General features: G+C 42.8%; 1 protein-coding gene across 3 annotated transcripts; it reads left to right on the top strand.

The window, feature by feature from the left end:
• Positions 1-1,703: 1,703 nt before the first annotated feature.
• Positions 1,704-25,354, top strand: cacnb3b (calcium channel, voltage-dependent, beta 3b). Of its 3 annotated transcripts, XM_056386016.1 has the most exons (14): positions 10,839-11,218; positions 14,773-14,892; positions 15,002-15,124; positions 15,251-15,372; positions 15,601-15,653; positions 16,038-16,057; positions 16,193-16,273; positions 19,277-19,335; positions 19,600-19,700; positions 19,839-19,990; positions 21,122-21,217; positions 21,314-21,484; positions 21,576-21,623; positions 22,390-22,529. In XM_056386016.1, exons 1-13 carry the CDS (start codon positions 11,174-11,176, stop codon positions 21,603-21,605), a joined length of 1,173 nt encoding a protein of 390 aa, XP_056241991.1. In that variant the 5' UTR covers positions 10,839-11,173; the 3' UTR covers positions 21,606-21,623; positions 22,390-22,529. The 3 variants fall into 3 exon arrangements, with proteins under 3 accessions (XP_056241990.1, XP_056241991.1, XP_056241989.1); XM_056386015.1 differs by lacking the exons at positions 10,839-11,218; positions 21,576-21,623 and adding an exon at positions 1,704-2,305 and having other exon boundaries at positions 22,390-25,354; XM_056386014.1 differs by lacking the exon at positions 21,576-21,623 and having other exon boundaries at positions 22,390-25,354.
• The last annotated feature ends 714 nt before the right edge of the window (positions 25,355-26,068 follow it).

The raw sequence follows: 26,068 nt of genomic DNA, 5'->3' as shown, positions 1-26,068 counted from the left end.
CGCTGAACACTGAACAGGACTGCCGGGCACAGGTCCAGGGGCCCTCTGATAACTCGGGCCTCTGGGCCTCAGAGCCTCCTTAAGAGTGATTTAATATTTCTTCTTGGAAAGGCCTAAAGTCCAGTTAAAAAAAAAACACAGAAAAAGAAATGCAAACCAATCCCAAGGTGACACAAAAAACCCCAAAAGAAACATAAAACAACCACAAAAGATTAAACAATGACAGATGTTGAATTATGGCAAAGAACCAGAAACAATGACACACACTTAGAGTCGTCTCTCTCAGTCTGGGGTCTTCCTCCGGAGGAGGAGGAGTGTCATGGGCCTTTTACTTATCTGTGTACAGCTTGTAGTCGCAGTGTTTTACATAGTTCTAGCTATAGTAGAGTATATTTATGTAGTGGTTAATAACACTGCAGTGATTGTAACTTTGTCCACAGTGGCATCCAAAGGTTCCCCATGAAGTGGTCTCAGACTTTTTGACCTTGCACGTTGCCATTTTCGTCAGCTTGCCCAGCAGTGGGCGCCATTGATCCTCAACATGGCTCATCTCTGTAGAAAGCCCATTACTGTGAATTATTTCTCTGCAGAGAAACTAAGAGGTTGGAGGAAACACAAGATATAAAACGAATGGTTGTTGCTGGAGGTGAAGGGCGTATAACCGAGAGTTTATGGGCCACCACTCTGTTGTTTTGTCCCTGTACCATCCACAACTCACAAGTGGATATGAAGCACAATGTGAAGTCCCATGGGATGGCAACTCATAAATGTGTTTTACATTATGTCACTTCACTTGGATGTTTGACCTTCACTGTGCAGTGATGCATCCTCCAAAACAGTTTTCACTTTTGCAGCCTGAAGAGGGAAAGTTTTTCACCTTACATCAGAGATTAAGATGAGCCGACAAGCACGTGGCATCACAAGGTTTAAAACTTTCACAAGTCCGACCTGGACACTGGAAATTTCCGGAGCATAAACACTGAGAATGGACTTTACAGAGAAGAAGGAGAAATCTTGTTTCCAGCAGTGAAACTCTTGAATTGAACGATAGATGTATTATTCATAGCAGTTTTTAAAAAAAAAATAGATATTAGAACATGTTTGGAGGGGAGCTTTAAATTTTAATTTGCCCTGGATTGTAACCAGAAAGCAACAGTTGCTGTGTAACATCTCTCAGATTATCTTATTTCCTGTTTTGTAGATCTCAACTAAAGATGCCTTGATCTGAGTGCAGAGTAAATTCAAACAAACCACAATCCACTTTATAGGCCCCTGAGTGTGTGTGTGTGTGTGTGTGTGTGTGTGTGTGTGTGTCCACAGTGACTTTCTTCCTTGCTTTTTGACATTGGCAGTATAAGATACCTGACTGGGGGCGGTCGATTGGCCCTCTGTAAATGGAAGGCATTTATAGGATGTGTGTGTGTGTGTGTGTGTGGGGGGGGGGGGGGGGGCAAAGTGCTGGATCAGTGAAAACCGAGATGACCTGCCTCCCTTCCTCCCTGCCTGGACAGCCTCAGCAGATATACAGTAGATGATGTGATGGGACTTCTCAGACTGTGTTCATTCCCTTACACGGACCCATATGTAACTATGTTGTTTTTCTCACCATACTGTAGCACTATAGTGACACTTCAACAAGTCAATCCATTCACATCAGTTTCACGCTACAGGCATCAAATCCTGCTGAACCTTCTGGGGGGGGGCACTTTTTGTTTTTAATAACTGGGTCGAAAAGGTAGTGAGTCAATAATTTATCAGATAGAAACCCATGTAGTTAAATTCTAAGAACAGCAGGTGAGTCGGTGAGTGAGTTGAGGGCACAGATTCGCAGAGGGCTGATGCCAAACTCACAGTTGTTCATCATATATTCAAATTCAAAAATAGCAAATCCGAACAAGAAGCCCGCAGAAATCCCGGGGGGACCGGGCTGTGTGAAAAGTGCAGGTCTTGCATAATTTATCACGAAAGCTGTAATCTATCCATCCGTGTGTCCGTGCGTGTGCGGCTTTGTGTACAGTCATTGATCATGCCGTGGATCCAGAAACTAGAGACTTTCACAGCGCAGATGCCGCCGGAGCTTCACATCCAAACGCAGCGCTGAGAAGCAGCCGAGCCGTCTCCTCCCGTGTGGGGGAAATGTTGGGACGAGGCGCGGCGCTCTGCCTCTAGTTCGTCTTCACTGAACAAACTGTGGCTTTTTTTTTTTTTTTTTTTTTTTTTTCCACCGAAGTTGTGCTGAGGTGACCGAGATCGCCGTTACCTGCGGATGTCCCTGACCAATTCAAGCGTCTTTCTGCTCAACGAGGTTGGTTCACGTTCAGCTTCTCTCCTCTTCTTTCGCCTCTCTCCGGTAGGTGGTCGGGGGGGAACTGAGTGAGATGTTGGCTGCTACTGCGCTGCACGAAGAAGGGGTTTCAAAAGCGAGCTGCATGCATCGTGCAGAGCTTCTTTTTCTTCTTTTTTTTCTTTTTCTTTTTTTGTTGGTGCACCCCCAGACATGAGGCAGTAAAGGTAGAAGCAGGTCCTCGTGGGGATACCGATAATGAAATTAGACAGGCTGACCTCACTGGGAATCTTTCTCTTCGCATGCATTGGTACTGTCAGTCTGCCAGCAGAAATTAGGGGCAGCTGAGCTGGGCTGCAGTGGGGTTTTTTTTTTTTTTTAAATGTTCATGGTAACCATTTTGAGCAAAAATGATAGAACTGTTCATCTGGAGCAACAGATGAACACAATTATCCACCACAGTGGGTCCGTTGCATGCTCCCGCATTCTTCTTTTAGAGGCTATGAGAGAAATAATTGCAGTTTTGCTCCAGGACAAGATCATATGATACTCATTCTGTCACATATAAAATGATACATGAAGCCAGAGTGTGATAAAACTGTGTTTACTCAAATTTGGATGAGAAAAACCTTCATATTCCACTGCTCATGACTGTACAAACAAAATGACAACACAGCAACTCTCCCTCACTGTCAGCCTGACCTACACTAACACTCTGCTAGTCATCCTTCATTAACTCGGGTTGTGTTCACATTATGAACATAATATTCTCAGTACACTCTGCAACAGAATGACATCAGGAAAAACGCCACTGACAACCTAAAGAACAGATGTGAAGAGCCTGGGTCACACTTAGTGTTAAAGAGTTCCCTCTGTTAGCAGTGCTGTGTGCAGTCACTGATGATGTAATCGCTGTCAATGGAATTGCAACATCCAACGTACGTCATGTAACAATATTCATCTCAATGACTCAAAATTGTAATCCCATGTTTACAAATGCATTAACTCTTTTAGTCCACTCTCATCTGCTGGTGAACAGAGAGCAGAGAATTCTGGTATTATATGAAGAGAAGTGTGATGAAACAACCATGCAATAAGTAACCCCCCCCCCCCCCCCCCCCCACAAAAAAAGAAAAATCACAAAACCTTTCATCTTTTTTTTTAGGTCTTTTTATGATTGATATTTTTCCCTGATTTGCTTACTCAAGCCTGACACCTTCTTACAATCTGAGGTTACCACGACATGATGGCACCGCTTTCTTTTCTCCGTGGTCACTTCCTGGAGGTTTGATTTACAACAAGACAGACCGAAACATAAAGAGGTAGATATTGTGTCATTAGTAATCAGCACAATTTGCGAAAGGTTGACAAACCGTGGCTCACTGGTGAGATAATCCCTCATCCACGGACACCATCAGGGCGTCCATCTGTAATTCTATGAGCTTGTTTCCCACCCAGAGGGTCTGGACTGTGTTAAAGGTGCCTGAAAAGTCTAAACGCACTATGCCGGCCAGTCCTACCAGCCTTATCCAGCTGGGAAAAGGTCCTCTAGAGAACATACAGTTGATGATTGCATCATTTGCTTCAGTGTGTGTCTGGTAGGCAAACTGCAGGGAGTCTAGTCAGTGTCTCTGCACTAGATTCATCCTGTGAGTGTGAAAAGTCTCTCCAGCGTCCCACTGAGGCTGCTTTCGCTCTTCAAATTAAACATCTCCTTCTCGGAAAATAAGCTGCAAATGACCTGTGTGATTTGTGCCATTTTATGTGGAGTATATAACTTTTAGTGAGGTTTGGGGAGACTTGCTTTAGAATGAGATTTTTCTCTGTTATTTTGCCTTTCCTCTATTTGGTGAAGGAGCAGAGCTGAACCAAAATCTTTTTCTTGTCAATATGACAAATAGATTATTTCGTCAGATTGTAGGCAGCACCATGAAGCCGAGGACACAATTGAAAGTTGGTGAATTTGAAATATGATTTTTATTTTCATACATATGCCAATATTTCCATTGCAGTTGCATGAAGAGTACATTCGTGCCATTTCATATTCCCAGTTAGGAGTAAAGTACCCATGAGTAATTATGTTATACATGAACACCAATATTAATCAAAAATATTTAATTTATCATTTAATTAATTTAGTCAGCTGTGAGCTAGACAGTCATCTTGATTTAATAATAATATGCTTCATATTATGAAGCAGAAACATGTAAAGTACTGGTAATATTCACATTGGCAGCTTGAACAAACTGTCTGTGTAGGGGTTACATGAACTGCTCAGAGAAGCACATATTATGTAATATATCTGTGCTTCATCACTACATAAACTACCCAGTCTGTGTGAAGCGCTGCTCGGTGACACTCTCCCTCACTTCCCTGGCATCCCACCCGTCTGTTTGCCTCCTCCCTCCTCTGGGTGTGTGTACTTCAAACAGGGATCAGGTCTGCGTTGGAACACACGCCGTACCTGCATGTCTGAACCCATCAAGTACTGCACGAACCTCATGAAAGGATTTGGCAGCAGCCAGGTGTCATCTCCCTCCACTCAAAAATCAAAAATCAGCATCCCCAGTGCCTTAAAATAGCCCCTCATCCATAATGCACCAGCAGCAGCTCTGCCCACAGAGGCGCTTCATGTGGGACAGACTGACAGACATCTGCACTCAATGCTTGGGTGCAGCTCCTAAAGCTGCTCTCTCTCCCTCTCTCTCTCCCTCTCTCTCTCCTTTTTCTGCTTTTCTCCAGCTCAGTGCAAAGCGCCGTGGAGTTTAACTTTCAAACCTTCATTCATTCATGTTTTATTCACATCTTCAGCTCATGCAGAATTCGAATGGATGCCTCCTCTGTCTCTCTCTCTCCTTCTCTCTCTTTTTTTTTTTTTCCTACTCCACCTCACTGTTTCCCGCAACCTCTCCTATGAATTATGGATCTGAACTTTGCTGGAGATTTTCACATCATCCAGTCATGGTTTTATGGTGCGTTATTTGCATGTTATTTATTTCACGCTGTACATTCTGTGCACAAATTAACACATAGAACAATTACATCCTTCTTGTCGTGAGATGTTGGCTTGGTTTGTACAGTTTTTTGTTTTTTAAAAATCTCCCACGTCCACATCTGTACACATCCGTAACACATGCACTCAGCGGCTGAGCAGCTGTCAGAGTACAGCCAGCCATGACGTCTACACAACACACTTGGTGAACAGAGGGCTACACTGGGGACGGCTCCACATGTCGAACAGAGACAACTAACATGGCTCCCATAGCCCCTCACCGCCATAAGACTTTCTCCTGTCTCTAAACTTTTGGCTTCTGACATGTTGAAATCCACAGTGGCTGAAAAAAAAAGCAAAAACACGATGTGATAGGACTGTAAAAATCGAAGACTTTTCCCCTTTGAGATTTTGTGTTTTTGAGTGACGCATCATGGTTATATGTGGACACTCCCGTCCATTTTCTTGTGCGTAGATTCGGTCTGGGGCCGTTTCACATGGCTTGAGAAAGGCCAGCTAATTTCAATCAAAGAGAAACTTAATGCTACAACTTGTGATGGATGTTTAGACTATAAAACCACAAAGAAAGGGGTTTTCTGAGGAAGAACAAGACTGTTCTGCACAGAGAAGGTTTTGATATGAGATGTTCAGGTGTATTCCGTTGTCCACATACATCTGGCCACTTGTATCCAAGAAGTGTTGTTTTGTTTTGTTTCTTTGCCTGTGTGACTCTCTGGATCTGAAAGTGTTGATTGCTGTTACATTCTATGAGCCTCTTCCAACAGAGCGTCACATGGTCGTCTTGTTTGCCACAGTGATGTCGTATCATGATGGAGTCCTGAATGAACTTAGCGTCCGCTTGGCGATAGAGAGAGTCCCACCGGACAGGCGAGGTAGAGATGAAGGAGGAGAGGAGGAGAGAGGGTGGGAAGGATGATATGCAGAGTAGAGAGAGCCTCACTGACGTAGCAAAGGGTTGTGTACTGAGAGTGGTGGAGAATAAGAGGGTGGTGGTGGTGGTGGTGGTGGAGGGGGGGGGTGAAGAGAAAGAGAGAGGGATAGACTGCTTACAAGCACGCTACAGTACACTTCAGTGTTACCCAAGAGAGAGAGCACACCATGACTGACTAGCAGAGAGAGCGAGCAAGAGAGACGGGGAGTGTGCTCTCCTACCTCCAACTGAGTAAGTACGCTGCCATCTCTTCTCCATCTAATCTCCTCCTCGGTGAAAATCGTGTTGATAGCCACTGGAAACACTGATGAGACACATTTTAAGGATAATACAGTGATACCTGATCAAATGTAGGATCACTTGATAGAAACAGGAAGACGGTTCAGCTTGTGATTTTTAACTGAAAGTTGGAGAAATTGTCTTGATGTACGTCCGTGGCCGTCACAGTGGGACGTGGCAGAATTTCCATCTACATTTTGAGCGTTTTGAACAAATTTGACGGATGTCCAGACTCCTCACCCTCAGCGCTGACATTTCTGTGGCAAGTCTGAGTTGCACTACAGCAGACAATGGCATTTAGTGCAGTTGTGTGACAGAGGAGCAGTGGTGGGAAGCTGTGGGCATACTCGCAGGCGTTCATGCTTTCTCTGTTGATGGGGGGAAGGAGTGCATTTGGGACTGCTAGGCTTCCTGTGTGGGGTCAATTAAATACTGCATGAGACAGAGCACTAAAAGCCTGTCCCGTGAGGAGCGAAGTGCTTTGTGTGTGTGTGTGTGTGTTTGTGCATATGTGTGTGTATTGGCGCATCAGTGTGCAATGCCTTGATTAAATTTGATGAACCAGCAATGTTGAGAGGGCCAAAGATTCCAGCTCCAGCCTTTCTTTGAGTTCCTGTGTAGAAACCCTGTTTTAAAAGGTAAAGATTTATACTATAAAGACAAGAACAAAGTCATAATGTAACGAAGTACGCGCTCTCATTTTATCACGACATCTGTTTAGCTGGTCTTATCGAGGAAATCTCTCCGTTCTGCTATTTTAAACATCTCCACATTATTCAGCTAAATTGGCTGCAACATCTGCAATCTCTAGTGTTTAGATAAACCAACCTCATGTAGAGACGAGAGAAAACGTTCTCCTTTTAGATGTAAAGCTGGAATGTGCGAATATGTAGGGCACCATTACATATTGATAAGTCTGACATTCCCTCAGTTTGCCCAGCCCACCAGTCAAGACGCACCAATTAGGCCCAACTCAAACCTAGAGCCTAAATCAGGTCAGCTTCTAACAAATACATCTGATTTAATGAAGGATGCAGCAGTGCTGTGCCGCTCTGTGCTGCACTGTAGGTACACAGCTCTATGTGGGTTAGCTCCAGCCTCTCTGCACTTTGAAGCAGTTTGGTGAAGTCAGGTTGAGGGATCCCTGGAGGGATGAAAGCCTAAGTATGCACAGCATAGCCGGCAAGGCCGAGTCGACAGCGTGGATGAAAGATAGAGATCCCTGACTGGGCTCGCTGCGCCCCGCTCCTCTTCCTCCACTATGTGTGCCGGCTTCACCGTCGACCCCTCTGTGATGATTCACGTCATTACATCGCCCTCATTGCATCAGTAGCATTCCTCTTTGTAGCTGGCTCATACAAGATGTCCCTTGTTCTTAAATCTCCGTTCTGCTGTTGCATTCCGCTCTTGGGTGAGAGAGCTGTTGTGTAGCGTGTGTTGAAATTACTTGAAAGTGTTTATTTATAGGCTGCAGGATCTGCCAAGGGCTCATTACAGGCAGAAGAAGGAGAAAGTATCCTGAGGTAACATTAGAGCAGGAGGAGGGTGGAGCTCGCTCGGGACAGGATGGAGTATCAATCTGGGTGGCTCTCCTATTGATCCACTCTGCCCCTACTCTGGTTGCACTGTCAGGAGACCTTCTCTCTGGCTCTCCATGATCCACCTCTGCCCGTAACGCTGCATCAGCTCCCACTGCGCACAGATAGTAACGTGCTTCTTCACAAGTCAAAGGGTGGGAAACATGGCGGCAGGTGACTGCGAAGGCTGAACCTCTAGATGTACTGGGAAAACGCTGGAGTCTCCTTTAGAAAGCTGCTTAGGTCCCAGTTGGTGCAGAGCTTCTCGGGCGCTAACAGCACCTACAGGAGAGTGTGGTTGCGCTGGGCAGCTCTCTGGTAGCAAAAACACTTGCAAAAAAGGGGCATGTCAAACCTTCAGATTTATTGTTGCATTTAATATTCAAAAATATAAGTTGGTAGAAAAACATAAAAAAACACCACAACCGTACCAGCACGAGTAAATAGCCGCGCTTTGATGAGAATTAGCTTGTCACTGATCCAAATATAGCTTGGCTGACAAATTACATTAAGTTCTGGATGTCGTTATGAGACATGTTCCCACACCCACCTCGCTCAAGTTCTCGTCTCTGTGTTTCTCTTTGGTCGTGAGGGCCTGCGTGAACTTGAGTGAAAAGCGCTAAAAAAAGAAACATTATGAAGAACACCTGCATGAAGGCGCCAGGAGGCCCGAGCACTGTATGTAATATTATTGTTTGGGAGAGAAGAGAAAACATCACTGCGGAGACTGTATACACGCCGCAGACCGAACAGAGACACTGCTCTTCTCCTCCGTGCAGGCGCTTCGTTCACATTCAGATGGGCTATCTGGCTTCAGTGAATATAGCTGAGACAGTCTCAGATCTGCTTTGCTCTTTCTGGAGGGAATTCATCAAAACTCAGTGAACTTTGACAATCCTCCACTATCCTCTCCCCACTGTCAACCCCAGTATGAGATGGGAGGGAGGGGTGTAAGGAGAGGAGAAGAGGAGAGGGGCGAGGAGAGAGAGGAGAGCTATATTTAGACTGACTGAACAGCAAAAAAAAAGAAAAAAAAGAAGAAGAAAATAATAAAAAGTAAAAGCGTCTGCTGTTAATCTCTGGTCCTATTGTTCTAATGTACTCTTCCTCCTCTCCTCTTTCCTTCTTGTCTCTCTGCTCTCACTCTCTAACCTTTCCCCCTCGTCTTTCTCACGTCAATATGAAGAGCTTGCAGAGTTAACACTGGCAAAGCAGAAAAATTACATTATATTTATAAAAAAAAAACACTTTTCATGGAGTTTTGTGAGTGTTTAAGTTCTCTCTCTCTCTTTCTCTCTCTCTCTCTCTCTTGCTCCATCAATCAAATTTGCTATATAGGCATGTTTTGTTCCTCCCTCTCCCTCCCTCCGTCCTTCCCTCCCTCCCTCTTTCTAGCTCTCTTTTTGTTTCTTCCGTTTTCGTTCCCTCCATCGCTGCATTCCTCTCCCACTGTTTGAAGAGCTGTGTTACTCAATGGATGCTTCATGCGCAGCGCTAATGATGAAAATAGTCACCCTATCTTCTCTGTTCCAGAGGCATCTGAGGGAGCAAGTTGCTCTAACTACAATAATTTGTGTGCGTGTGTGTGTGTGTGTGTGTGTGTGTGTGTGTGTGTATGCTTGCCTGGCTGCTTCCCTTTAATTTTAAAAAAGCCACGCAGAAATATAGCCCTGAGACATTTCTTGCTAAAAGCCCTGGTGGAGTGCACTTAATTCTTAAGCAGCCAAAGTTGAATGAGTGTGAGAGAGCGCATGCTGCCAGTATAATGGACGCCAAAGTAGGGTCCTCAGTGCCTGGGGCGACCTGGAGAGCGGGCATGCAGCTCTGGCTTGCCAGGAACAACGGGGCTGTCTCCAACAATAGAGGCCTCTCTCCTGGCTTATTAAGACATCTGATGGACTCTAGATGGCTGCCTGCTGACTCACCGCTGCATTTCGGTTCTGTAGGCTCATGCATCACCTTCCTGTCAGAAGGATGGTGCAGGACAGGCAGGCGGGCACAGCCCTGCCCTCCGCTATTCCTCCTCATCCTTCGATTCATGTTCCGTCGGTCTCCCCATCCTCCGCTAACTGTGCTCTCTGTGTTAGTTTTGCCTTTATTACTGTTGAGGAGGTCACCTGTTCAGCAAAGAGAGCTTGCTCCAAAAAGCACTAATTGGCAGAGGAATTACAATTACACACCCAGTTGTCTCTCAGCTTTTCCTTGCTCGGTTATTGTTAATAACACTTAGCACGGCTTACATAACTGCTCAGTCTTTGTTCTGTCTTATTTATAGAAGTTCTGTCTGTGCCCAAGTGAAAAATGATACTCTGCAGTGAGAGAGTAAACACCATACAAACCTGCCCATGGAGCGGGATGATTTCACGTCACTTTTTCAGGATTTCTCAAAGTGGGAATTGACATGAGAGGAAAACTTGTGAAGCTGGAGAGGGATACATGAGATATGTGGCAGGGTAGAAGAGAGGAGAGGAGAGGAGAGGAGAGGAGAGGAGAGGAGAAGAGAGAGAGAGGAGAGGAGAGGAGAGAGAGAGAGAGGAGAGAGGAGAGAGAGGAGAGGAGAGGAGAGAGAGGAGAGAGAGTAGAGGAGAGGAGAGAGAGAGGAGAGGAGAGAGAGGAAAGGAGAGAGAGGAGAGGAGAGGAGAGAGAGGATAGGAGAGAGAGAGGAGAGAAGAGGAGAGAGAAGAGAGGATAGGAGAGAGAGGAGAGGAGAGAGAGGAGAGAGAGAGGAGAAAGAGGAGAGAGAGGAGAGGAAAGGAGAGAGAGGAGAGGAGAGGAGAAAGAGGAGAGAGAGGAGAGGATGCATGAAACCAGACGAAAGCTCCTTCTCTTACATGAGAGCTGGCACGAAACTGAACAGTCCCACTGTACTGTACCAGTATGCGGGTGTGCACACACCAATGCTGCAGTCAGGGCATCAGTTTTGTATAGGAAATGGCTGTTGAAGCGGCGCAGCAACGTCAGCTGTGAAGCACTTAGTCTGAGCGCGCCTCCCTCTCTCTCTCCCCCCTGTAACCACGGGCAGAGGGGAGGAGGGTTCCGCCTTTTTTGTGCAATGGGGGGGAGGAAGAGAGCGCTGGCAGAGCAGAATCATGTCTGCCTCCGACTCGAGCGCTACAGGACTCATCTGTAACAAGGTACGCTGTTGATGCTCCCCTTTTTGTTTAATCACTCTGCATGCGAACTCGACCTCTTCATTCACGAGTCCCCCATCCGTCTGCTCTGAGACATCTCTCTGCTTTTTATCTTGTCTTCTCTCCTCCCCTCTCACTCTTGTCTCAGCAGAAGTCTATTCTGGTTCACTCACTTTGCCAGCATCTCCCCACTTCTCCTCTCGTCCCTCCCTCATCTTCTTTGGACATACTGTACACATGCAGTTTGTCAACCTTCTCTGTCTTAACAGCTCAGCTTTGAACTTGTACCTCGCTGGGAGGCCCATCTGTTGAACGTCATGGATTTTGACTCTGTTATTTTGTTAGTCATTCCCACCTCTAAATAATCTAACTGAGCCCACACTTGTGGTTCTATTTGCTTAGTCAGTTTCGTGACGCTACTTTGGGTGTAACAGCCACTCAGAGTGTTAAATTTTTAAAATGCAAAGACTGTAGACGACGATTTTTGAAACAGAACCAATAAAAATTAATAAATAGTTTATATATCTACATAAATATGTAGCCGATTCAAGTTTTCATCAAATATTGTACACTGACTCCAAAAATGAAGATCAAGTATAAACAGATGACCAGTCACTGAATCATGCATTGAGGAAAGTGTCATTCACAGTTGGCTCTTTGATAAAGGCAAGTTGTTTGCAATGTGCATGCTTCCCTCTGCTGGTGAAAATGCACAACTGCTGCAGAGTCATTATCTCATGTTTCAGTTTCCAGTAGGACTTCCAGTATGTGAGGGATTTCTCATTATCTTCCTTTTTCTCTTGTTTCTTCTCTTTTTTATGAGGACGACTGAGTGGGCGTTTGTAGTTTTAAAAATGTCAAGACAGTCAAGAAAACACGATGGGCTGTGAGTTTCCCAACACAGAGACCTGCGTGTCTGTGATTATATCAGATTCCACTATTGATCCCAGTGTTGTGAGGTGAGCAGCAGGGTTTTTAGAGTGAAAGCTCTGCAATAAGGCAGACTGAGTTTGTCTAAAGACACACTGAGAGCGCACTGTGGTGAAATATGTTGTTGACTCTGATATGTTTGGGGTTTTTTTTGCAATTTTTAATAAATGTCGATGGACATTTACAAGTACCGTCATACCATATCTCAGCTTACCTACAGCATTTTCATATCGGTCGTCAGGTTTAAAATGTTACAGCTTTTGAGAGCTTGCACTGTACATGCCCATAATGTTTTTGATGTTTCAGTATCTGTCCTGGCGACTTGGAAACATCCCATGGTGCTGTGTCATTCAAAGACGCAGCGCCGTGGGATGTGCCAGAGATACCACTGAAGTGACATGACTCTGCAGTTCAATTGGTTATAACATGTGAATATCAGTCACTTATGATGCAGGTGAGAAGCACTGAGGAGGAAGAGATGGAAGCAGACAGAGCGACACCAGTTCACATGCTGTCATGTAGAAGTTCCCACACAACTGAAAGAAATTTAAAAACCCTTTGTTTACACAAAAAGTAGACTTCAGAGTTTATTATGTTGCACTCTAAAAACACTATTATTTACTGTACTAATTTACTGTACATTACATACACACAATTTTACGCACAAGAAAATGGGCAGTGCAGCACTGTAATCATATTACAGTCCAGTACATTTGTCTGCTATTGTCAACACTCTTGTTAAAAGTGGAGGCCATCGTTGTTACTATTGTTGTTATCCTTGATACCTGGTTCTCTGCGTCTGCCCCTGAAATCTATGCACGAGGTTTTGCACGATTCAAAACTCAAAAAGAAGACAAAAAAGAAAATCCGACTATTTTATATTTTTTTACTATTTATCTATTTTCCCTGAAGCTCTTTGGGAATCCATGCAGTTTTAAGCAGAGCAGTGTGCTGCTTAAGGATTGTCCATGAGCCTCAAAGGATTTTTATTATTCTCTTATATGTGATTTTATAATCAACAAGGGATATTTTCAATACAGTGCAAAACCATATAAAAGTGCAATCAGAATAGTTGAAGAAGATGCATGGATATTTTGTCTGCACTTCAGAATACTTCCTTCCTTGCACTTCTTTCTCATCCATAAGCAGTTGTGCTTTAATTAGGTTTTATTTTTACTGCTGGTAGCCCCTTCAGATTCTGCTCCACCTCTGGCAGGCTTTGATATTTAAATGATATCCACACACTCTGCACTGGATTCAGCTGAAAAAGATTTTTGGAGGGCAGAGGGAAAAAGCAAAGGAGAGTCAGAGCCGGGGAGGGAGGGAGGGAGGGAGGGGGGAAGGGAGGATGGAGTAGGAGACAGGTTGAGGGGGAAAAAAAAAAGGTAAAAGAAGGATGACGTGGTTATGGAGCTATATTTGGCTGTCGTATGTGGGTGATCCTGTTTGGTATGTGAGGAGTCTTCCAGCCCTGCACCCAGCTGGGACTGCAGCCACTGGGGGGAGAGCCAGCTGCTGATGGAGTGAGAGGACAAATGTAGGATCTTCTGAGGTGAGCTTTGTCAGGGTTTTAACAGAATGGAAGTTTACATGTGCTTTACTGTAAAACACTTAGTAACTGTGATTTTAAATGTGCTTTGTAAGTAAAGTTGTTATTATTATTAAGTGTAAAGAGGGTAACAGGTTCTGCATCTGTCTGAAATCTGTTTTTATTATTTTCCATAACAGCGTTTCACAGAGAACAGATAGCTTTTTTGTTTTCTCTGTGTAGTTCAGAAATGGGATGTTCTTGTTAAAGGGATTTGAAATGATTATTGGTGTTTTTGAATATTCTTAAATACCAGGCTGTTGCCACAAACTTAAGGTTTTATTCAATTATAAATCATACTCTCAGATGTCAGCTGACATATGACTGAAACTTTGAAATTGTGCTTATTTGGCTTGAAATTGTGTTGAAATTCAAATATATGCATTTAATTGTTTTAATTCTGATATAAATGACAATATTTTGACTCACTGATAACCAAACTCAGAATTCAGAACCCAAACTCAAAACATAATTATTCAATTTGCTTTGTCTTGTGACATATTATACCACAACCTTTGTTAATCCAGAACAATGTGGACTCTAATAAAAGGGATTGAAGGCTGGATTTTGTCGCATTATCTTGTATTATCCAGAGTTGTGTCGTAGTTTGTTTACCTGGTTGAAGGCTCTGGGCTTTCGCCAACATCTGGTGTTCCTGGCTGAGTGGATAAATAACCAACAGTGCTCCACTGGTTGCTGGTGTTGTTGCAGTACTCACGCACATGCTCCCCTGAGAGGGCTGCTTTGGAAAGCTGCAAGAACTTGCAGGCTGGATCACATGGCTTCTGGAAAGGACAGTCAGGTTTACAGACAGGTTGAACAAGGGGAATGACATGGAGGACACAGAGGGAGATGTAGGTGGAGCTGCATCTGAGCCATCATGACTCAACAGTTACTATATCATGAGTAATTCCAAACAGCTGCTATGAGGTGTTAGGTACTGTGTTGTGCTGGTTAAATCCATCACAATAGTACAGTACAGTACTGCTCTCTGCTCTGGCTGTAACAGTTATTCCTTTCCTGTCCTCCTTTCTTTCAGGGTTCAGCCGATTCCTACACTAGTCGACCCTCTGATTCCGACCTGTCCCTGGAGGAGGACCAGGAGGCGTCTCGGCGTGAAGCCGAGCGCCAGGCTCAGCTGCAGCTGGAGAGAGCCAAGGTGAGAGCCCGAGGGTCAGAGGTCAAAGCTTGCTCCTTCACTTCCTGAGGGGCAGTGTGTAAAGTACGGACTCTCATGAATATTTCTTACTTTCTTTGTCTTTCAACAGTCTAAACCAGTAGCATTTGCAGTGAAAACCAATGTGAGTTACTGTGGAGCCCTTGATGAAGATTGTCCAGTCCAAGGTGCTGCTATTAACTTTGAAACCAAAGACTTTCTGCACATAAAAGAGGTGAGAGGCCTTCAGCGCTGAGATTTTTACATTACTGTCACTGCCACCTGCATATACAGTATACACTGTCATCATGTTTGCAGCATAACTTCTCAGTCATATAAGTTGTGTTTCACGGTCATGCAGAAATACAACAATGATTGGTGGATTGGTCGGCTGGTGAAGGAAGGGGCAGACATCACTTTCATCCCGAGCCCGGTCAAACTTGAAGCCATGAGGATAAAACAAGAGCAGAAAGCAGCAGCAAGGTCAGAGGTCACACAGTATCCAGTATCACTCTTGTCTTTGCGTCTCTGCCCGTGTCTCCCCGTTGCCCTAATTCTACCAGCTTCCTGTCTCACACAGTCTTTGAAAACATTCTTTTGGACATAACTAGTTCTTGCTCATGTGTTGCTCTGTTTTCAAAGTCCTTCTCTCTAAATTGCCTCCTGAGGGGATTCACGCATAATGAAGCTCTGCATTATGTTGCTCCACAGGAAAGGAGGGAACGCTTCATCCGGAGGCCGGAGGTCCACCCCACCATCTGCAGGTAAGTGAGACCGGAGGAGTCCTGCTGCCGCGTCTGTCTGCTCTGCCCCTACTGGGACTGCACGCTCTCACAGGGTTAGATTTACATACAGTGACTATTCCTGGGATAAAATGTTCCCTTCACCAAGTGATACATGCTGGGAAACATCATATGAGCACACTTTACCTTTTACATCAGTCTAAACTTAATGATTATACTGAATTGTGATCTTAAGTTTACAGGCTAATGTAAAAGTACTTTTCCTCAGCCCAGCATTACATGGATGTTTTCTTTGTTAGTGCACTTCTACAGAGCCGCAAAAATTCAAATATTTTCTGCTGAGGTAATGACTTTTATTAGTTATTCTACTTCTTGCCTAATGGCCGTCTCTGTTTATTCTGAAAGCCAAACAGAAGCAGAAACAGGTATGTTTGTCAGTGTCCTCCACTGTGTACCAGCGACTAGTTGCCGGTCTTTTAGCTGTGTTAGCCACTAAATTCACTTTCACATGCTTTACATTTCCCACCTACAAACCTTGTCTGTGCTTGTGGCCTGTGCAGACTGAACACGTTCCTCCATATGACGTGGTTCCTTCTATGCGGCCGGTGGTGCTGGTGGGTCCTTCACTGAAAGGATATGAGGTGAGACAACCTTCAATACTGCTCCACAGTTAGTATAGATTGGTTCTGCTTTGTGTTGGGAGTAATTATCTGGATGTGTTTAGATATGGACTTTGTGCTGAAATGATTAGCCAGTGAATTAGTCAATTAGTCAATCAAAAGAAAATTAACCAATGATTTTCTTTTAGTTCTTGATAAAATTCATAGTTTAAAGCCAGACAGGTTTCGTTTGTAGAAAAAATGATTCATTATCACTGAAAAACGTTTCTCTGGGTCAGATCAGAAGGAGTATTGGAGCATACACAGGGAAATGTTCAAACCCTGCACTTCATGGTTTAAGTCATTTATAAAGTAAAATAATAAACATCTAGGGCTAAAAAATTAGACTTTAGTAATGCTATACAGCTCTAGGGATGCCAGTATGTGGGTTGGTCAACCACTGTGGTCCAGGCTGCAATGCTTCAACATCTTTTGGATAGACTGCCATGTGACATTCATGGTGCCCAGAGGATGAATCCCACTGACTTTGGTCATCCCTGGCTTTTCCTTTAGTGCCACCATGAAGTTGACATTTGCAGTTTTGAATGACATGTCTCAGCAACTACTGGATGGATTGCCTTGAAATCTGGTACAGACCTATGAATTATGAAACACTGATGACATTTGCAGCAGCCTCAGCTGTGTTCAGCGCTGATTAACAAACGTTATCATGCTAACATGCTAAACCAAGATGGTGAACATGGTAAACATCAACATCTTTGCATTGTCAATGTGAGCATGTTCGCATGCTGATGTTTGCATTTAGCCCAAAGCGCTGCTGTGTTTAAATGCAGCTTGAGAGACGTGCTAGCACGTTGTCTTGTTTTACTGTTTGACAAATAAGCAATTTTAAGGTTTATGCTGTGGTGATTTCTGCTGGTATTTATCCTAATTTAATACACTTTGATTTGATTAAATGAAAAAAAATTACAAAAAGTAAATCAGTAATGAAAATAAGTGTTAACACAGTTCAGTCTATTCTGTTTTTTTTTTTTCTTCGCTGCACTGCCTTTGTTTGTTCAACTTCCATCTGGATTGTGCTTTCTGGTCCAATATGGACTTGCCTGGTTTGATCTAAAGGGAATCACTCTCGCCTCCATTATCCCATTAACACTGATACAAAACACCACAGTCACATCCTGATGAAATTATAGCACACACAGCAGGAATCTTAGATCCATTTTCTGTATCTGTGATACTGAACTGCACGCATGCCCCTTCCTATCAGCTTCTGTCTGTGATGTCCTCCTATACTAAAACTCCATGTGACGCGCATAGGATGAGATGTATGAAAACACTTTGCACTTAAGCACGATTAGTCTCAGTTTTCCAATGAATCTGCAGACGGACATGTTGAAACGTGAGGCGTGTCATTGGACAGAGAGTCTTCAGTATTTTCTCTCTGCCTCGCTCCGTCCTCTGTGACTGCGCAGGATGTGTGCCGAGCCGTTTATTTCGTGCGTGTGAAATATTTATGTATCGCTCTGGTGATGTGCTTTGGGGATGCTCCAGTGGTGAACGCCAGCCTGCCTCCCCCTCTCGCTTGCTTTCCCTCTGCTTTGTCTTCCCTGTGCATATTATTTTCAGTTGCTCAGTCTTGTTCTTGAACATAGCCTCCCTCTTTTCCGCTCTTACGCTCTCTTCCCCTCTCTCTCTTTCTCCATCGCTCTCTCTCTCTCTCTCTCTCTCCTACAACATAGAGGAGCGACGCCACTGTGCGCTTCATCCCCTATTCTGAAGGCCATACATTTTTCAGGGCTGTTTGAAAATAGACTGATTCACTTCATCCTCACACTGTACATGCGCGCGCGCACACACACACGCACACACAGGCAAACACACACTATTTCTATCCATGTCATCCTTAATGGTGCTCATTGCTATCTGTACTGAGAGTGTCTGTTCGGGTCCTTCCTGAGGAGAGTAATTGTTTTAAAAATGAAAGAATACGTTTACTTTAATGTATTTCCGACCCTGTCATATCCTGCTAAATGTGAATGTGCCAAATTGATTGTGTATGTTCTCACGTGACTATTTTGCTGCCATTTCTTTTTTTGCTACCAGGTCACTCGTGTAAAAGAGATCGTATAAATTTGACAGTGACTATTCTGTCCAAGACTCAAAGGCCAAGGCAACATTTTGCTTTAGTTCTCTTATTTAGTATATAGTATTATTTATTAGTATATATTTTTAATTAGTGACTTTGCATAACAAAAACAAGTGTGAAACGAAGGATACACATGGACAGGCATGTACATGACAAAAACAATAAGAGATAAAGAAATGAAAAGAATATGATGTGTAATGTATATGGTGTGTGTGTGTGTGTGCGCGTGTGTGTGTGTGTGTGAGTGAGTGAGTGAGTGTGTGGGTGTGTTTAACGGTTTATATGTGATGTAGTTGTATGTATCTGTGTTTTGTATCTGTCTTGACAGAGGGTGAAAGGGAAATTAAAATGGACATTAATAATGTAATATAAATGTATTTGTAGGGGGAATATAATGAAAATAATGAAATAAAAAAAAAAAAGCTATAATGATATTGTAAAATGTATGTAAATAGAAAAATATAATATATACAATATAATATAATATAATAATAATTGTCTATAACTACATACAACTATACAACTATAACTCCTCTCGCATCCATAAGTGTAGGCTGGGGTATAAACACATAATGCATGACAGTATAGTAAAACAGTGTTGTGATAATAGAGAATGTGTCTTCAGAGGAGGAGTTGTAAGTTTTGACACAAGCTATAGATTAAAAGACATTTAAAAGTTTCCTTATATCTGCTCCAACAAGTGTAGTGTTATAAAAACCATTCTGTAAATGTTGATGTAGTGCTCTTAAATGCTAAATAAGGGGACAAGAAAAAAATCAGAAGAAAGTCAATGAAAAATATAAGTGATAACGTGGTGCATAGGTGTGTAGTCTCTCCTAACTTCTCTCAACTCTTCCTTCTCCCTATCTGTCACCTAGGTAACAGACATGATGCAGAAAGCCTTGTTTGACTTCCTCAAGCACAGATTTGACGGCAGGTGGGTACGGCTGTCTGCGCTGCTCTCTGCAGCTGCAGCTCACTGTACGGTAACACTGTGACTGAGCTTCAGAGCTGCTCGTGGGATTCTGCCCAGCACGTTGTCATGGTCGATAGGACACATGATGACGATGATGATGATGATGATGATGATGACGATGATGATGATGATGATTTATTTTTAGCTGCAAGAGAGTACAAGTTCATCTCATCCTTTGAAATGGAACAGTTGTGGATGTGCTGTGATAAGTCGCTTCTCCTTTAGGATCTCTATTACGCGGGTGACTGCTGATCTGTCACTGGCGAAGCGCTCAGTGCTGAACAAGAAGGCAATAATGGAAAGATCCAACACTCGCTCCAGTCTTGGTGAGTGACGTGTCTTTGGTGGTTTTTTTGCTAAATAAAGATTAAACAGATGCTTGTTCTTTCTTTAATGTTAAGTCTGTGATAAACTTGTTAGACGTGTCTCACACACCTGCCTCTCTTTCTTTGGTTTGCCCACAGCTGAGGTCCAGAGTGAGATAGAGAGGATCTTTGAGCTGGCCAAGTCTCTTCAGCTGGTCGTTCTGGATGCAGACACCATCAACCACCCAGCACAGCTCCTCAAAACCTCTCTGGCCCCCATCATCGTCTACGTCAAAGTGTCCTCGCCTAAAGTAGAGCACAACACACGCAAACTTCACAAAGAAATTCATTCAAGACTCAAGTTTTTGCCTATACAGTTATTGATTATTATCAAAATAATGTTCTTGATACATATGCTGCCCCTAGGACGGATTATAGCGGCACCTCTTATCATTTTTATGCTGATGATATCCAGATGTACTGCTCTTTGAAACCTGATGAGAGAAACCCATTGTCCATTGTCCAAATAAATGTTTGGTTTCTGTTAAACTTGGATGACTGACAACTGCCTTCAGCTAAATGCAAATAAGCTCCTGAAAATATCTTAAATATCAAGCAACATATGGGGTCATTCGATGGTTGTGTTCAACCTTAGAAATTAATGTGTCATCTTCGACCAGTTCCCGTCAGCCAACTCATCTTCTTTCCATTTGAGGAATGTTGCCAAATTAACATCTGTGGTGACCAAGGTTGAGCTGGAGATGATTATTCATGCTTCTTGTTTAGATTATTATAACACTCTTTTTACCTGCCTGGATCAAACTTCTTTGGACCGTCTCCAAACCGTCCAAAAAGCAGATCAGAAATAACAATAGATCACAAATCACACCAATTTTATCCTCCTTGCACTGGCTCCCAATCAAACTCTAAATCCATTTTAAGACACTGGTGCTCCCCTTTAGAGCTTTGCATGGTCAACACCCCGATATATTGCTGACCTCCTCCTTTATACGGCCGATTGGGCTCTTATGGCCTGCTGAACAAAAATGACTGGCTGTCCCTCGAACTTGCTATAAAACCAGAGGTGACTGTGTTTTTCAAGCCAAGTTCTGTGAATGGTGCTATATAAATAAACTTTACTTATTTACTTTCTTAAAATTAGAGGTGAAAAATTGGAATCATCAATTAGTTAATCAACAGAAAATGAATCAGCAGCTATTTTCATAGTGATTTGACCTCTGCAAACTGAATGTCTCTGGGTTTTGGAGTTAAAACGAGATATCTGAGGATGTCATCTTGGACTCTCAGAGCATGTGATGAGCATTTTTAATCCTTTACAGTGATGATTAAGGAATGGAGGGATGAAGGAAATCAACTCAGAACCATGAATTCAATAACCTTGAGTTTTGCTCGACTGTCTTTGTCTCTGGCTCATCCCACAGGTTCTTCAAAGGCTGATCAAATCTCGAGGGAAGTCACAAAGCAAACACCTCAACGTTCAGATGATGGCGGGGGACAAGCTAGCTCAGTGCCCACCTGTACGTCTCTCTGCTCAGACACTCATACAGGGATAATACCTACAGCGGTATAACCTCTCTGTCTCATCACTCGTGTTCCTATCTTTGACTCATTAGGAGATGTTTGATGTCATCCTGGATGAGAATCAGCTGGACGATGCCTGTGAACACCTTGCGGAGTACCTGGAAATTTACTGGCGGGCTACGCACCTCCCCTGTTCTGCCCCTGTTAACCCCTTACTGGACCAAAGCGTGATCACCCCACCCTCAGCTAACTCCAGCCAACAAGTGAGACACGTATTCAACTAATCCTTCATTTCTTAACGTTCTGGTTGCATTATTAATCACATCTTTTCTGCCTCCTGTGTCCATTCACTAGTTTTCTGAGACTCAAGAGTTGATAGAATGATCACTACCCCGGCCATAGGTGAGAAGAAATTTGTTTCTATTTTTTACTTAGTCTTTGTCTCTTTTACTTCTGGGTCTGGTACTGTGCTATGTCCTTAAATGTCCAAAATGCAGCAGCCAGACTTCTTACTAAAACTAAAAAAAAGAGCATATCACTCCCATCTTAGAGTCTCTTCATTGGCTTCCAGTAAATTTTAGAATTGATTTTAAGATTTTATTTATGACTTTTGAGGATTGCTCTGGACTTGCACCTGAGTACATCTCAGACTTACTGACACCATATGTGCTCAGTCGCAACCTGAGGTCCTCAGCCAAAGCTCTATTAGCTATTTCACAATCTCGGCTGAGGAATAAGGGTGACTGAGCCTTCTCTGTTCGCCCCCCCCCCCCCCCCCCCGAACAACCTCCCTGAGGCGATTAGATTGGTGAGCTCTTTAGCCTCTTTTAAATCCCTTTTAAAGACATATTTTTATGGATGTGCTATCTCAGGACTTGGGGTCTGAATCTAGTAATGTTTTAAATCTATTATTATATTAAGTCATCATCCTGTTTCTTGTCGATTCATTTAATTAATTTAGACTGTTTCATCTCATTTTTACTGAACCTCAGGGCCACTTTTCTCTCCCCCCCAATCTTGTTTTAAACTGTTTTTAAATGTTTTTATCATTCATTTTTTATTGTTTATCTAACACTTTGTACCTGTGCCTTGAAATGTGCTATATAAATAATTCTTATTATTATTATGATTATTGTTATTATTAAATGTGCTTTATGTTCCCCTGCAGGAGCAGCCTGTGCTGTCGGCTGGGGTCAGACTAGAAGTCATAGAGCACAGGGACCAGGGCGCCACCAGGGGGCAGCAGCAGCCCTCATCTCTTCAAGGCCAGCCATCACCTTCTCTGTCCACACCTGGGGTGAAGAAGAGAGCAAGAGCAGAGTCCCCAGAGAGGGATATAGCAGAAGGCTGTTGATCTGGAGGAAGAGGAGAAACACAAACAGGGAGAGAGCAGGTGGAGGAGGAAGATCTGACCAGCGACATAACAGACAGAGGAGCCTCCACCGCACTGCTGCCCCCTCGGCAAGAGCTCCCTGCTCCCACCGCCACGCGACAACTCAGGGCCGCTTTCTACAGCTGCATGCATACTGGGAGCAAAAAACCAGTACAGCGGTGCAGTCACTGCACACTACCTTCCCTTTCCGCTCACCGCTCCTCCCACCCTGACCTTGACCTTGTTCACTTCTCCCTGCTTTCACACTGGAAGTCACATCCCCCACCTGGCAGAGCTGAGCTAGCCCATGTGTGTTCAGACACCCAGAGGTGGCCATGGTAGACACAGATGGGCTGATTCAGCTCACATTGTAGACAAACTGCACACCTGTGACGTCAGAGTATGTTAGCATACAGTACTGTAGCATATAGCAAAGCTGTGGGTATAACACAAAACACAAACATGAATAGTCGCAGGGTTTTGATGAGCCTGGCTTCCCTCTCTGGCCAAAGAGTGCAGAGAGTAAGAGAAACCCATTCTGTATGTCTTCCATCCCTACAGTTCTCTATGAGCTGTCACTCCAGTTCAACCAAACGTTTCCTCACAGGCACAGTTGTTTCTATCAGAGTCAGCCAATAATGGGACGCCCAAGGAAAATGAAAACTTTCCTCTTCCTTTATCATTTACTTTCTCTCCTTGTTTTTCCAGTCACCTTTTTGAATTATTCTCTTTATTTGTTTATTTTTTTTACAGTAACTATTCTACTATCTATAATTCATATCTTGGCTCTCAGTATATCTTATCACATCTCTGTATGCAACAGTAATGCAAAACACATGCATGACAAGCAGAGAGTTGCACATCAACAGTCCATTTGCATCTGTTGTCACAGCTGTGAATGTATGAATGCTGGCCCACCGACTTAGGAAGGATTATTTACAATAACTGTGGTTACTTTGCAAATCACTGAGTCACATTTGGCTTCAAATGTGATTCTCATCACTCACATTTAATCATTTGAACTTTTCATACTGTGTGTCAGTTACTGCATTTCTTCTTTCTGGCACATTTTGATCCGCCCAGAAGTATCATTTGTAGCATAACCAGAAGATTCACTGATATTTAATATATGTAAGTTACTCCAATAGAGGACAGACGCATTGCTCCAGTCTCACTGCTGCCCGGTGGTGTAGTGGTATCTAAGAAGTGGGTGGACTGTAGACTGATGCTTGGTTGAGAGCCTGGGATGTAAGCTGCTCTGTGACAAAGATGTGTTGCTGTGTACGTTTACACCCACCCTCCACTACACCACTGTGCTGCAGCTTCATCTCCAGGACATTCGGGTCTCTGAGCACACAGACAGATTGCGAATTGTTTCTACCTAATAAGCCCCACTAAATGATTTCATTGTCTTTTGGCATATTCAGCTAAAGTCAGCATGAGTACTGCAGGCGTATATGTACATGTAGGGCGACCTCTGGTGGTGTATTTATGTTAGTAGAGGTCTAGTATCCACTGCTTACTCTCTGCCCGTGCAGGATATACATTAAATATGCATCCACATAAATTAAGAACATGTATAATTTCCAGTCATAAGACCAGTTCAATGTTTTGGCTGCAGTTACCAAAATATTCATCCAAACTTTTCTTTCATGTTTATTTAAACATCTGTTTGCCCTCCATTTCATGTCTTACAGTACTTGCAAAAATCAACGCATCTCAAAATGCACAGAAATTCTTACACTGATGCATCTGCTTTTATCATGTAAAACTATAGAACTCAGCTAACAACGTACCACATATGTAAATAATCTAATGTACGTGCATGACATATTGTATTCCTGTTTCATCAGAAGGGCTTTTTAGGACCATCCTCACATGAGCCTTCAGAGTAAATCAACATAACCAGTCACATGTATGCATTATCAAGGCTTAACTGTACATACTGTATATTCAATATGCAGATATTATTATTATTATTGTTATTATTATTATTATTATTATTATTATAATTATTATTATTATCAAATTGCACAGTAACAACAAATGCTGACAGGAAGTAGAAGGGTTTTAGTCACAGGACACAAATATATACAAGGCCTCAGAAAGCATGTGTTTATATGTATTTTCCTCTCTTTTTAGAATGATGCACTGCAGTTATTTAGGACCACCATAAAGATTGCTTCCACTGACACCCATTCATTCTTGAAGGACCAGGTTTGAGATACATAACTTCTATTTGATGAAACACAGAGAGCACAGTACCTTCTTTCAATTAAAAAAAAAATATATATATATATCAGCTCCTCCTGTTTGCTTAATTTTTAATGCAAGAAATTTCTACAAAAGGTGAATTATCCTTTGGACGTCCAAAGCACAATTTTTTACAATTATCATTTCCTATTACGTTTCACTTGCCTAAATTCTGTATGCAATACAAAGTCTAGCATTGACGAGACACTAGCTGAGACTATCAAGGTATCTCCTCAGTTACGATGGGGTATAATTGCACTACTATCATTTATATGTCTGCTTTATGATGCAATAAATGCACTAAATGTTATGCTGTACCCACCTCCAATACTGAATAAGCTGTCTGGTGTAATGATGACATCAACGTTTCCTGTGGTTTCTGACAAGAGGACAAGATAAATGATATCCAACAGTGTCTGATGATGATGTGTACAGGGTGCATCTTTTGTCAATAGCACATTTGAAAGAGGGGGTGAATAAAAATAAAAAAAACAACATTTAAGTAACATTTCTGTGTTTGTTGTTTTTACTTCTCCTCAATTATTCATGATGTAACCAACAGAGGGCAGAAGTGGGACGTCTGTGCCTTCAGGTTGTACTGATGCTGTACACCAATCCTCATGTAAACCACAAATACCGGACAGTCATTTTTTTAAACTGCTATTTAAAAACAAACCAAACACATTTTTAGTTTTATACATATATACATACAAACTATAAAACTTTGTTTGCCATGATTTTGGTTGGTAGCGTAAATTGCACATACATGTTAAAGCTGGAGAAATGAAACGAAAACTAGCTGCATGGTTGGATACCATGAGACATACATGCAAAAGTATATGTCTTTTTAGGGTAGGGGATTTGTGTCCTCGTAAGTGATAACATAAACAGTATGAACAAACGTGTACTTTTATGTAGGGGGGTGACTGGGGATGGTTGTAACATTTTTCACATTTCTGTCTGTATCTTGGACCTAATTTAAGCCAGCGCGTTCAAAATGTAATACAAACTAGTTACATGTGTCTGCTGTTAAATGGTGTTGGTGTTATCTCTGCAACACAAACAGAAAATGTTTGGTTTAATCTCCAATTCACCCCATAGTCCGCTTTAGTTCTAACATATGAAATGTAACATCATAATATATATATATTCTATCCTATATCCTATATATTTTTTAACATAACTGGTGTGTGTGTGTGTGTGTGTGTGTGTGTGTGTGTGT

Source organism: Seriola aureovittata, chromosome 9, assembly GCF_021018895.1.
Source record: "Seriola aureovittata isolate HTS-2021-v1 ecotype China chromosome 9, ASM2101889v1, whole genome shotgun sequence".
Classification (NCBI taxonomy): domain Eukaryota; kingdom Metazoa; phylum Chordata; class Actinopteri; order Carangiformes; family Carangidae; genus Seriola; species Seriola aureovittata.
The sequence above is the reverse complement of the archived record's forward strand: the minus strand, read 5'-3'. Positions and strand labels throughout refer to the sequence as shown.

Coding starts and splice junctions, on each gene's coding strand:
- cacnb3b (XM_056386014.1), top strand. CDS start 11,174: ATGTCTGCCTCCGACTCGAGCGCTACAGGACTCATCTGTAACAAG. Junction 14,893..15,001: donor TGCAGCTGGAGAGAGCCAAG/GTGAGAGCCCGA, acceptor GTCTTTCAACAG/TCTAAACCAGTAGCATTTGC. Junction 15,654..16,037: donor GTCCACCCCACCATCTGCAG/GTAAGTGAGACC, acceptor TTATTCTGAAAG/CCAAACAGAAGCAGAAACAG.